Source organism: Stenella coeruleoalba (genome assembly GCF_951394435.1).
Source record: "Stenella coeruleoalba genome assembly, chromosome: 19".
In the NCBI taxonomy this organism is placed as follows: Eukaryota; Metazoa; Chordata; class Mammalia; order Artiodactyla; family Delphinidae; genus Stenella; species Stenella coeruleoalba.
In genome coordinates this window covers 6,245,024-6,259,250 of record NC_137165.1, presented here as the reverse complement: position 1 = coordinate 6,259,250, position 14,227 = coordinate 6,245,024, and the positions used below count along the sequence as shown (strand labels likewise).

Genomic DNA, 14,227 nt, shown 5'->3' with positions numbered 1-14,227 from the left:
ATTTCCCTTCTCTTAGGGATCACATCCAATTACCCAAAATAATTATTTCTTGTATCCCGTTCTGTAGCTGTTTGTAGCAAAAGGGAAAGTCCAATCTCATTCCTCTGTCTTGGCTGGGATCAGAAACTTGAGCTATTTCTTGTTAGTTTACAGAAAATTCTGACACGTTTGCTCCTTGTACCATAGTAGATTTGAGGTGAAAGGTATAGATAGCTATATTGATAGGGTGACAGTAGGAAAGAGATAAAACAACTCTACAAGGCAGTCATAAAAACTAAACTGTAGAAGCAAACAGATATACACATTTTAGTAACACCTAAGAGCAACTCTGGATTGTCACTGTGTTATGATTTGCATGACGACGGACTCTCATTAAATCTTTAATCTACTTAGGAAGGAAAGGTATAGGTAATACACTTTAGAAATTTTAGAGTTTTGACATTTAAAAGCAGAATCATGAAATTTACAATATGGCAGTGTTTCCTAAAGGGGTAAGCGTGAGTCACCTAGAAAATTTACTTTTGCAAAGTGGTAACCACGTTCTTTGAAGATGTAAGATAAATGGAAAGTTGCTATAAAAAGGCTGAATGATCAGTAAATGGGACATCTGTACTTGCCATACCACCAGGTCGGTGACTGTATCATGTAAAAGGAGGGAGAGAAAGCCTGTGCATTCCTTTCTGTGTGTACATTTTCTAATTCACTCAGTATGATAAAGGTTTTTAGTTAATATTAAATGCCAACAACAAAACACTCCAGCTCATTTCTTTTTTTAAATTTATTTTATAGAAGTATAGTTGATTTACAATGTTGTGTTAATTTCTGCTGGACAGCAAAGTGATTCTGTTATATATATTAATATATATATTCTTTTTCATATTCTTTTCCATTATGGTTTATTACAGGATATTGTAGTTCCCTGTGCTATACAGTAGGACCTTGCTGTTCATCCATTCCATATAGAATAGCTTGCATCTGTTTATCCCAAACTCCCAATCTATCCCTCTGCCACCCGCTTCCCTCTTGGCAGCCACAAGTCTGTTCTCTATGTCTGTGAGTCTCTTCCTGTTTCATAGATATAATCATTTGTGTCGTATTTTAGATTCCACATATAAGTGATATCATATGCTTTTGTCTCTCTCTTTCTGACTGACTTCACTTAGTATGATAATCTCTAGTTCCATCCATGTTGCTGCAGATGGCATTATTTCATTCTTTTTTATGGGTGAGTAATATTCCATTGTATATATGTACCACATCTTCTTTATCTATTCATCTGTTGACAGACATTTAGATTGTTTCCATGTGTTGGCTATTGTAAATAGTGCTGCTATGGACATAGGGGTGCAGGTATCTTTTCAAATTAGAGTTTTGTCCAGATATAGGCCCAGGAGTGGGATCCACTCCAGTTCATTTCTAACGATTATCCAGGAAATGCTTTACTTGCTTGAACCCCAGATTTCTTATGTCTTGAATTATAATGCCCTCTACCGTTAGTGTTCCTCCTCCTGCCCACCCTGACTTCTGCTCTGATGCAGCTTCCTCCACAGCCATCAGTCAGCATCTATGAAGCACACATTGCATCCATCAGCGTCCCTCCTGAGAAGGTGACCTGACCCCATCCTCCTTTCTCAGGGAGAGGATGAGGCACCACACTTCCTTCATGGGTTAACTTTGTGTTCCTTTCAAGCAAGGGTTATACCCATTAGACAGAATGGGTTTGTTACACACGTACAGGCATACCTCATTTTAATGTGCTTTGCTTTACTGTGCATTCACAGATATCGCATTGTTCTGTTTTTTTTTTTTTAATTGAACCCTGCATCACAAGTCTATTCATGCCATTTTTCTTTTTGTCACCTTTTGGTAACTCTCACAGTATTTCAAACTCTTTCATTCTTATTATACTTTTACGGTGACCTATGATCAGTGATCTTTGATACTATTGTGAAACATTATGACTTGCTGAAGGCTCAGATGATGGTTAGCATTTTTTAGCAATGAAGTATTTTTAAATTAAGGTATGAACACTCTTTTTTTAGACATAGTGCTGCACACTTAATAGACTAAAGTATAGTGTAAGCATAACTTGTATATGCACTGGGAAACCAAAAACTTTGTGTGACTGACTTTATTGCAATATTGGCTTTATTGCAGTGGTCTGGAACCAAACCCGCAGTATCTCCAAAGTCTGCCTGTAACAGAAAATTCTTCATAACAGTGCAGTTTTTCTCCATGTGTTCTTTTCATTCCCATTAATGATAATAAGACCAGTTCTCCCATATTATTAAACATGGTTTATATCCATTCTTCTTTATTTTGTAGGAAAACCTGGGTCTTTTCTCAGCAGACCCAACCTCCAGTATTTGGAAGACTTATGTTAACTACATTGATGATATGTTGGTGGATGGATTCTTTCTTGCCATTGAGTGCTCCCTCAAGTATCTCCTGGAAAATACTGGTATTTACTGGCTTATGGATGTGGTTTATTACTGGGAAGGTAACAGTAATAGCATCTATTGAGTTACAGTGAAGTGCAATTGAGTGCTCTGTGACTTTTCCCAAAGTGTCATGAACATTTTGTGAATTATAACAAAGGCATTGCGTTTCTAAATTGTCCAATGATAAAAGACTTCTCTCTCTTCAAAACTCAGATGATAAATCAGGCTTTAAGATAGTGAAGCCCATAGCAAAAGCAAAAATATAAAAGCCAATTCAGTCTAAATGAAGCTCCAGTGAGGAGGAGTGAGTAAGCTGGAGCAGCTCCACCTGGACTTGACTCATAGCAGCGGGAGGGGACATTCCCTGCCTTCAAGCTGAATGTACTGTATCTCTGTGGCCTTTTGAGAACACAGGGAGGTTGTAGTAGCCAGCTTACATGGAAGAATCAAGTTTTTCTATGTAAAAAGAGTCAGACAAGAAGCTGGGAATGAGGTAGCTTTTAGAAGGAAAGGGAATGTCAAGGAGGCAATGGGCATTCTTTGAAGCTGTTAAAAGATAGCCAAGGGCTTTGAATTTATGGTCCATACACAGAGTCAAAGATTGTATAGTAAAGGCTAACCTTGGTTTGTAAGGGATGGGATGGAAAGGGCAGAAGAGTTCAGGAATAAAGTTGAGTTACACCTTTCGCATTCTGGTAGATTCTGAGGAGCTCAGCGAGGGTGAAGGATGAGGTGAGGATGAAGGTGAGATAAGAACTTAGTCCACTGAGCCCAACCCAAGGAAAGAAATCAGATGCAGAGTTAAAATAGGTGGGCTGAGACCCATGTCCAGATATCCAGCCCATTGCAAGAGGTTGACAGTGCAGAGAGGAGCAAGGCCAGTGCTGGGTGTAGCTCAGATGGGCAACACCCACCCTCACCCCCACCCCATGGTCCTAGTAGGTGGAGTGACTGAGGTCAGAGGCAAGGTCTTTGCTTTCATGGTGCAAGGTGCTCCAAATTAAGGAGATAGAGAAGCAGGAAATGGGCTCTGACATAGTCAACAAGGCGGGGAGGTCACCTTCTAGAACCTGGGGCATCAAACACAGGCACCAAGACTGGAAAACTGGTTCCTAGGGACCAGCGCCAACGGTGCTCATCTTAGTGAACTGACCAAACCTCCTCTGATACTGGAGGTTGGGGGTCCTGTCACTTAGCCCTCCTCTAGATCTAGGAAGATACCCCAGCCACACTTGAGTGCAGGCACTGCATAAGGGACTCACCCTAGGCCAGTGTCTATCCAGCTCTCCTGATCTGGGCTGTCCGATGTGTCACTTGTCCTCCTCCTCTCATGAGGAGAAGAGCGTGGGAGCAAGAGGATGGGGACAGGGGATGGTAGCCAAAGTCACCTTCCCTCCATGGAAACGGGGGGAAAGGGAACACATTTCCTTCACAAAATAGAATGGGCAGGAGCTGGACCTAGTGGCTGCCTGAGCAGAGGAGCTATAGATAACATTAAAAGGCGCTGGTTACCAAGGCAAAGTGAAGGAGCCTAAAGAGAGTGGCCTCCAAGAGGAAAATCACCATGACCCTTTGCCATAGCCCAGGTGGACAACTTTATTCCCCTGGTCCACCTTACCATTTCCACTTCTCGTGTTTGGTCAAACCAATACTATTCCCATAGCTTGGGCTGGCCTCCCAGCCATCTCTCAGAATCCACACCCTGCCTGGGTTAAATGCTACCCACTCTATCCAGAAGCACTCTTCCTCTTCTCAATTCTTAAAGCGATTTGCTTGTACCAGGGGCGTGGAACCACCAGGACCATCCGACTTGTACAGTAATTATGTTGCCATTGCATCTAACATAGGGATTCGGTTCTTATGTCAGCACATAGGGCAAAATCTCATATAGTAACGTGTTCTTGAAAGTCTTTTAAATCCTTTAAACTATATGCAACCCAACCTATTAAATTATACGTACCTAATGCATGTAGGAATACAGAATATATCATGAGTACATATACAAAGCATAATTTTACTGATTTAAAAAAAAATTACTCTATAATAATAGTATAGGGCTTCCCTGGTGGCGCAGTGGTTGAGAGTCCGCCTGCCGATGCGGGGGACGCGGGTTCGTGCCCCGGTCCGGGAGGATCCCACATGCCGCGGAGCAGCTGTGCCCGTGAGCCATGGCCGCTGAGCCTGCACGTCCAGAGCCTGTACTCCGCAATGGGAGAGGCCACAACAGTGAGAGGCCCGCGTACCGCAAAAATAATAATAATAATAATAATAATAATAGTATAATTACTGTGATATTGGTAAACTTGCACTTCCTTAAGTTAAATATGCACTGGATGGGACACTCCTGAGTCCAGTAATGCAGATTTATCATCCTTACAGTTTTGAAGGCAAAGCCTTAGTCTTACATATCTTTGAGGGTCCCACAGTTTTTTAGTTAGGGAGAATGGCTAAGCAGTGGTAAGAAGAACGCCATCAATAATGTGGCTTAAAGGACATGGAAGTCTGTCCCCCGGGTTCTAGTCCAAAGCGAGCACTCCAGGTTAGTTGCAAATTCCTTCCGTCCTGTGGTTCCACTGCTTTCTAGGGCCTGGTCTTCATTTCCATGGTTGAGCCGGATCACTGCTGCATGCCGGCTCCAGCCTGTGAGAGAGCAAAGAGAGCACAGAGGAGGCCCCCTGCTGCTTCGTGGACCACAGCCCAGAAGTGGCACCTCTTCCCACATCCCACTGGTGAGGGAATCACATTGCCATACCTAACTGCAAGCCCACCCACTTATACCTCTATTTCCAGGGAAGAAGGGATAATGGATTTCCATGAGTAGTCTTCACTTCCTGTGATGTCCAGCACGCAGCAGTCTCCTAAATACTTTTACAATCAAAAAATATATGAAAATAAGTGGTTATTAATAAGAGTCTAAGCATTTATCTTGTACTTGGAACATCTTGTTCCATATTATATTTTTATTTAAATTTAGCAAGACAAGTTAGTCTAGCAAGTAATCAGGGGTTTGTTAATCATTTATACTGTTTTTAAAAATCTTATCACTACAGAACTACAGAATTAAAATAAGTTCTGTTTTTACAGAAAAGGAGCAGAAGGGATAGGATTGTGACTTTTTTTTTCACGCCTACACGACGTTGGACAAGCACACCCTTGTTCCCCTAGTGGCTACCAATGGGGAATGGCCTGGTTTGTGCACAGGAAGAAATCAGCTGCTTCCAAGAAACTGGCTTTGCAAAATCAACCTCTTCTCAGTCAGAGGCTGTACTGCCTCCCAGGAGATGTTTGGGAATGCAGAAGGGGACTGGCTTGGGTTGATCAGTCACTAGGACGTGCTCTCTGAGGACAAGGAGAGTAAATGTCCTGCAATGCCCAGGATAGCCCTGCACAAGAATTAGCCTGTTCCAAATGTCAGTGGTTCCCCTGTCAATAAACACTGCAGGACTGCCACCCTCACCTTTTCTGGGGTGTTAGCAAATTTTACATTTCCATTTTCTTATACCCAAACAGCTCATCTAAAGGAAAGAAATGCTCTGAGTGCTTTTAAAACAGTATTGCATTTTGCCTACGTTGCCCATTCTCTTCTGTTTTCCTTGTTTTTCAGAATGTAAGGCAGGACTCACCCCAATATTTGAAGCACAACTGAGCTTAGCCATCCCAGAATTGGTTTTCTGTCCGTCTCTGGAGCCTGGAGTGAAGGGTGGCTTCTACGACATTGTTGAGGGTCTCATCACCAGCATTTTTAGGATATCGTCCTTGGTTCCACGGCTTTCCCCTCAAAACGGCTCTCCCCATTATCAGGTACTGGATCTGCAAGCATCCTGCCCTCCCATCAGATCTGGAGCCCCCTGTGAAGTGCTGGTGTCACCCGCCTGGTTTTGTCTTGCTCCCCTAGGTTGACTTGGAGGCCATGCCTGATCTGGCAGGCATGCGGGGCGAGCTGATGGGGCGGGTGCAGGGCATGATGACCCTCTGCTGTGGCTATCGGAGCACCCTCAGCCAGTATTCTTACCTCTACGTGGAGGACCGGAAGGAGGCTCTGGGCCAGTTTCTGCTCTATGGGCACATGCTCACAGCAGAGGAGATGGAAGCCCATGCTGAGGACGGCATTCCAGAGAACCCGCCCCTGCTCCATCAGTTCAAAGCGCAGATCGACTGCTACGAAAAGCTCCATGAAGACGTGAGCAGGCTGGAGCCCATCCAGGTGTTTGACAGCTGGATGAAGATTGATGTGCGGCCCTTTAAAACGTCTCTGCTGAATATAATTAAGAAGTGGAGCCTCACGTTCAAACAGCACCTTGTGGATTACGTCACTCACAGGTAACACAGTCCTGCTAGCTTCCCGGGCTGTCAGGAACACCATGTTTTTAATCTTCTTCACATTTTTCTCCATAGGTTCTTGGTTAAATTAAAAATTAAAACAGCGGGTTGGAGGTTCCAGGCTTTTGGACACCAGCAGTAACGTTAGTCCTGCCCTCTCGTTTGTTCATCAGACCTGGCCTCTTTCTGTTTCGTTTTCCATTTGGTGCCCAGTGTGCGAAAGGCACTCAGTAAGTGGTAAATAATGTTAGAGACAATAATAGCAGATCTAACCTCCCTTTACAGCTCTGACTGTGAAATCTCTTTAAGCCTGAGAAGCAGAGGGGGTCTAATGGGCCTCTTAGATTTTATTTCTCCCACTTACTCCTTGTCTCAGATTATCCAGCTGTGAAGCACGGAAGCCCCTAAATCTACACACCCCTGATGCCTGCCAGTGCCACTCTAGCTGTGTGACAGATTGGATATGAAACTCTGTCTGTTCCACCATAGACCTAGACCACGCAGCCCAGCACCAGGCTCTCTAAGCCAGAGCACCAACCTCTAGATAAATAATCAAGTAGGTTAATAGTCTCCCTGTTACTTCCCTTAGCCTTGTCCTCACAGGTCTGCCACAGGCAGAATCTCAGCTCCCAGCCCCTCCCCACAGAATCCTATGGAGTGCCGTGGTCCCTCTGTTCAGTGATCAGTCTTTGGTGTATTAGCTGATGCTGCAGGGGAGCCCTCCCCAGAGTTTGGTGCTGGTCTTGCTTGCCGCTCAGTGATGTGGAAGGGAGACAGCCAAGTCGAGAATGCATCTATCTACAAACAAATTTTGAGAGACTTTGCAAGGGTGATGGTTCTCCACTCTAGAAAAGCCTCAGAAAATCATTTTGGGATGTTTCAAACAGGGCTTTCCAAGTGTTGTTTAAGAAGCAGCAGCCAGTTTCCCACACTTGAGAGTCAAGAAAGGGAAGCAATGGTGGCAGTTGGGGAGGTGGCAGTGTTGCCCCTGAATGGAGTACTGTTGAGGGGACAGCTCTGTGCTCTGTGGTCCCTCTCCATTAGCAGGTCTGGTGACCCAAGGACATGGGAACATGTTTCAGATGAAGATTTTATTATTATTTAGGTATGGCAAGGCCACAAGATCAGGAGATGACTGCTATTGAAAAGATAGTTTGTTAGATCCCAAGAGGAGGGGGCACAGCACACCATGCAGGGCCAAATGGGGGGCACCAGTGTTAATCAGGAAGCAGAGGGAGTGAGGAGAAATGTGGGCAAGAGCTTTTATTACGGCTTCCATGGAGAAGAATGGGCAAGACATTCTTCTCCAGGTTTAGGAGCAGGTTTAGGATTGTCTAGTTTTTTTATTAATTTTAACAGGCTCTGGGGTGTAGGGGCTGTCTTTTGTTGTCTGGTACCTGGCTGTGGGATTATAGGGCAGGTGAACTGTGGCCTGGAGAATGAGAGCCAGATGGAGGAGGTGGTTGGGGATATGGATTTTGGATTGATTGGCTTGCATTTGAAAGGCACAGTCAAAAGCAGGTTGTTTACTATCTCTAGGAACTGGCTAACCCTGGGAGGGTCAATCCCTCCAGGGCCGACAAGGCCCTAAATGTCAGAGCATCAGAAACACAGGGTTGATACAGGGCATAGTTACAGCAGCTTCCATGTGTCCCTACCAGGTGAGGCTTCACAGGATGTAACAGTTGTTTTAACAGGAAAACACATGATAGAGCACTGAGAAGGCCTGAGTCCTCCTTGAACCCCTGTTTCCTTGTCTCTGAAAGAAGACAGTTTGACTGGATTCCTGTAAGGTGCCTTCCAGTTTTAATAGTTGGTGATCCATAAACTGACTACTTTGCTACACTTTGGGAGAATGTCTCATTGTGTTCTCAAAGATTAGATAAAAAAAAAGAAATAATAAGAACAATAAAAAATATTTATTATTGAGTGTCTACTATGTACCTTGTAATTCTGTGATTTCCACCTTCTCTTAGTAGGTGTCAGGATTAATCCCACCTTGCCTTACATAAATACTTCATTTACTGACAGAAATCCAATCCTTCATTATCATCTGTCTCATTCAGCTTGGACTGCTATGATATTGCGATTTGTAATAAGACATATATATTGGATTGACCAAAAAGTTCATTCGGATTTTTCCATAAGATGCATGGGAAAACCCGAATGAACTTTTTGGCCAACCCAATATTTGGTCTTCATCCCTGTTTCTGGCAAAAGCTCCTATAACCCTTGTATTTCCTAAGTGGTGAGAGCCATAAAGGTATCTTTTGTTATGTTAATGGTAACTTTTGGACCTCACCTATGGATGGGAGGCGGTTGTCAGAACAACCAACCATGTGATTAGAGGTTGAAACTTTCAGTCTTATTCCCCAGAACTCCAGGGAAGAGAGAGGGGCTGGGGATTGAATCAGTCTCCAATGGCTGATGGTATAATCGATCATACCTGTGTAATAAAGTCTCCATAAAACCCAATAAGATAGGGTTTCAAGAGCTCCCAGTTTGTGAATGTGTGGAGATTCGGAGGAGTGGTGCATTCAAAGAGGGTATAGAAGCTCCACATCCTCTCCCATACCTTGCCCTGTGCATCTCTTCCATCTGGCTGCTCCTGAGTTATATCCTTTTATAATAAACCGGTAATCTAATGAGTAAACAGGTTCTCTGAGTTCTGTGAGCCACTCCAGCAAATTAATCAAATGCAAGGAGGAGGTCATTGGAACCTCTGTCCTATAGCTGGTCAGTCAGAGGCAAGGTGACAACCTGGACTAGTGTCTGGGTCTGAAGGGGGTGAGGCAGTCTTGTAGGACTGAGCCCTTAACCTATGGAATCTCCAGGTAAATAGTGTCAGAATTGAGTCAAGTTGTAGGACAGGCAGTTGGTGTTGGAGAATTGCTTGGTGGTGTGGGGTGCCCCCCTACCCACCCATAGGCATTGGAATTGGTATTAGGATCCTTGTAGCTGCCATAACAAAATACCACTGACCGAGTGACCTGAACAACACAAATTTATTTCTCACAATTCAAGAGGCTAAGAGGTCTAAGATCAAGATGCGAGTCAATTTGATTCCTGGTGAGAGCTCTCCTCCTAGCTTGCAGACAGCCATCTTCTCACTGTGTCCTCACATGGCCTTTACTCAGTTCCTGTGCACAGATAGAAAAAGAGAGATCTCCCTCTTCCTTTTCTTATAAGGCCACTAATCCCTCATGGTGACCCCACCCTGATGACCTCATCTAACCCTAATAATCTCCCCAAAGGCCTCAGCTCCAAATACCATCACAAATGGGGAGTTGGGGCTTCAACATATGAATTTGTGGGAGACACAGACATTTAGTCCATAGCATCATCTTGACTCTCATCCCCATTCAGCTCCTCATGCCCTGATCTTACTCAGTCCCATCCTTGCCCTTGCAAAGCCCTCCCCTGTGCTCTTCCCCTGGACCTCAGGATCTTGCATCAGCAAAGTCCACTGTCCCTTCGTCTTCTCTCATCCTTTTTTTGCTCTAACTGAAGCCCAGCTCTCTCCTGAGGATACTGCTTCCCTGCAGCCCTCCCAAGTAGGGCTGATTTTTCTCCTATATCCTTCTTACCACTGGGCCTAGAGGTAGATGAGATATTCTTGCTCTTAGTTGCAGCTTCCAAACCATTCCACCTGGTCCTCCCTCAAAATCTCTGGCTCCACTGGAGTGAATTCTGTCAGACAGTAAAACCTGCCACTTGTCCCTGCCACAGTCACCTGCCAAGCCCTTAGCCATTCCTCCCCTTCGTTGCAGGTCATGTCATCTGGCTCAGTCTCCCTTTCCCATCCTTCTGCTAATAATTTTCCTCAGTGACTCAGCATCCACATGGAGCCTTCATTATACTTGCCTCTCATTTTCTTGACCTCTCTCTCCATTGCCCTTTCCTTCCGTCGTACCTGTGCTATCTAATTCTGTGTTGTGCCCTCAGTGGCGTGGAAGGAAAGATGAGCAAGTACTTGCTTCCCCTTCAAAATCTCAGGTTAAAGTGTTCCATTCTCTGACCACCACTTGGTATCTTTCCAGCTCACTTACTTGGCAACGGTGCCATGCAAAGTTCTTCAGACCCATCAGGATTTCCAATCCATTGGTCCCGGTGCTTTATCGGGATAGCTCAGTGTTTATCACCCTTGCTCCCCATTCCCGTTCCCACCTCATAAAACCCTGACTGTTTAAACTCAGTGCCCCACACCTGCACCTGAGCAATTCATCCTTGGATGAAGGAAAAACAAACCAATCTTCTGACCAATCTCATATTAAATTTATGAACATAAATTTTTTTATGAACATTTTCATAGATTCTTCCCAACTCCCATAGACTCTTTTTTTCCTCTCTCCTTAAACCTCAAATATCCTCTCTGCCCTTATAGCCTTGCCTCTCATTTCACTGAAAAATTAGAACCAATCACAAGAGAGCTAACTCACCTTTCACCAACAAATCTACCAACCTACCTGCATTTGAAGCTATACATTCAACTACCTCTCCTGTTACAGTGAATAACCTGGTTTTCTAAGTCCAGCCTCTTTCTTCTCATCTACTCGAGAACTTACTTCCTTAAATATTCCCTATCAGCAACACCATCTATTTTCATACATTTTCCACAGCATGCAAATATATTGTCACATCTGGCATCTTAAAAAAAAAGAAAGGAACACGGTCCCAGGAGTCCTTCCAGCTACAGCATCATTTCTGTGTGCCCTCCTTCATAGCAAAATTCCTCAAAAGGTGTGTCTATACTTGATCCCTTTACTTCTTCATCTTCCCTTCTCTCTCTACAAGAAATTTTATTATATAATGTAGCATAGGGGCTTCCCTGGTGGTGCAGTGGTTAAGAATCCACCTGCCAACACAGGGGACATGGGTTTGAGCCCTGGTCCCGGAAAATCCCTTGTGCCGCGGAACAACTAAGCCCGTGCGCCACAACTACTGAGCCTGCGCTCTAGAGCTCACGAGCCACAACTACTGAAGCCCGCGTGCCTAGAGCCGGTGCTCCGCAGCAAGAGAAGCTACTGCAATGAGAAGCCCGCGCACTGAAACAAAGAGTAGCCCCGCTCACCACAACTAGAGAAAACCCGCCCACAGCAATGAAGACCCAATGCAGCCAACAATAAATAAAATAAAATAAATTAAGAAAAAAGAAATTTTTTAAAATGTAGCATACGTATGATTTAGAGAAAAATATTAAAACGAATACTCTCATTTACTTTATCCAGCGAAGAAACAGAACATTAGCTACATTTTAAAATTCCCTTATGTACTCTTCCCTGATTAAATCCCTCTTCCTCCCTACCAGATGTCACCCCTGCCCTAAATGTGAAATAATCCTTCCCATACTTTTCTTCATGGCTTAGTGTATATATATATATATATATACATACAGACACACAGAGATATACATATATTGAGATTTCCATTTTAAAGCTATAAAAATGAAACAGTGTTGCATACTATATATCCCTCCGTCCTGTTTCTTTTAGTCAGCATTATATTTGAGACCCATCCACGCTGAGAATATAGCAGTAGTTCATTCATTTCCACTGCTGTAGGGTATCCCATCATCTGAATATGCTACAATCTATCCATTCTGTGGTTAATATGGTTGTTTCAGATGGTTTCACTAATATCAGCAAGGTTGCTATGCATTCTCTTATACAGCTATCACGGTATCCATGAGCAAACATGGCTCTAGGGTGTATAGCTAGGAGTGGAATTGCTGGGTCAGTGCAGGTAATGACAACTCTTGCCAAGGTGGATCGGCCATTTGTGAAGGTTCCAGTCCCCAACACCTCTTGCTGCTGACAGATTGTTTACTGCTGGCCATTCTGCTGGGAGCTTAGTGGTATCTCGCTGTGATAGACATTTTACATTACTCTCACTATGAATAAAGTGGCTCATCTTTTTGTGTTTTTGGATGAGTCATTATGCTTCCTATTCTGTGCTTCTTCATAGCTCTTGCCCATTTTTTGTTGGACTTTATCTTCTCCCTTTTTATACTTAGAAGTGATTTATATATTGTATGTCTAATCCTTTGCTGATTGTACATATTACAGATTTAGTCTCCCGTTTTGTGGCCCGTCTTCCCACTCCATTTATGGTATATTTTGATGACAAGTTCATTTTTATGTAGCCAAATGTGTCCATCTTTCCCTTGTGTTGTCTTCTTTTCTCTTGTTAAATAAATCCTTTCTTGTCCTGAGATCCTGATGATATTCTCCTACATCCTCTCCTACAAGTTTTATCTTTTGCGTTAAATAGCTCTTTGTCGGTCACTGCATTAATATGATGCAGTCCTAATTACTATAGCTCTGTAATAAATCTTGATATCTGGCAGAGCGAGTCCCTACCTTGTTCACTTTCGTTAAGAATGTCTCAGTCATTCTCGGCCCTTCCTTACTATTTTACATACATTTTAAAATCAGTTTGTAGAAGAAAAAATCCATTGGGATTTTGATTATACTTGCAGTGACTATAGATCAATTTGAGGAAAATTGTCATCTTTGTAGTAATGGATATTCCTAAGAACACGTTATCTCTCCATTTATCTTCCTTAATATCCTTCAATGAAATTTTGTAATCGTTTCCTTTAAAATGATTTTCACGTCTTTCTTAAGATTTATTCCTTAATATTTTATTTTTTGTTTCCTAGTGTAAATGATATTTTAAAATCATATTTTCCATGGAAATGAATTGACATTTGTATGTCGATTTTGTATCAAGCAACTCTACTAAATAAGTTGTTAATTCTAATAATTCATCTGTGTACTCTCTGGGGTTTGCTATGTGCATAGTCATCATCTACAAATTTATGATAATTTTATTTCTTCCTCCTCAGTCTTTTTTTTAAAATGCGTTTTATCGCTATTTCTTATCTGACCACACTGACTAGGACTGTCAGTATAACATCGAATAAAGTGGTGATGGTAAGTATCCTTGTCTTGTCCCCATCTTAAAGCAGATACTTTCAACATTTCATTACTTAGTATAATACTCCGTGAGTTTTTTATGGCATCTCTTTATCTGATTAAAGAAGTTCTCTTCTAGTCCTAATTTGTTAAGAGGATTTAGCGAAAATAGATATAACATTTTATCAATCGCTTTTTCTAACTCCATTAAGATAATTCTGTTTTTTTCACCTCAATATGTTAAAGTTGTGACTATATTATTTGTTTCTAATACTGAACCAACCTAGCATTACTGAGTTAAGCTCAACATGAAATATTGTCTTTTTCAATATATTCATTGCTTGATTTTGTTTGCAGATATTTTAGTTAGCACTGATGTGTCTGTTTTTGATGAAACAGGCTTTCAGTTTTTCCTTTCTGTAACATCTTTGTCTGATCTTGCTCTGTGGTTTTCTAACTTCATAAAATGGGTTAGGAAGTAACCTTCTTGTTTTTTCTCCGTAAGAGTTGGTGTAAGATTGAAATTCTCTAATCCTTGAAAGTTTAAAT

At 42.7% G+C, this 14,227-nt stretch overlaps 1 protein-coding gene across 1 annotated transcript in view; it reads left to right on the top strand.

The window, feature by feature from the left end:
- The window catches only part of DNAH9 (dynein axonemal heavy chain 9), a 300,193-nt gene that overhangs the window by 49,040 nt on the left and 236,926 nt on the right, over positions 1-14,227 (top strand). The window contains exons 15-17 of the mRNA XM_079903920.1: positions 2,326-2,461; positions 6,046-6,242; positions 6,337-6,761. Coding sequence (XP_079760046.1) covers positions 2,326-2,461; positions 6,046-6,242; positions 6,337-6,761 — 758 coding nt within the window. The remainder of the gene's footprint in view (positions 1-2,325; positions 2,462-6,045; positions 6,243-6,336; positions 6,762-14,227) is intronic.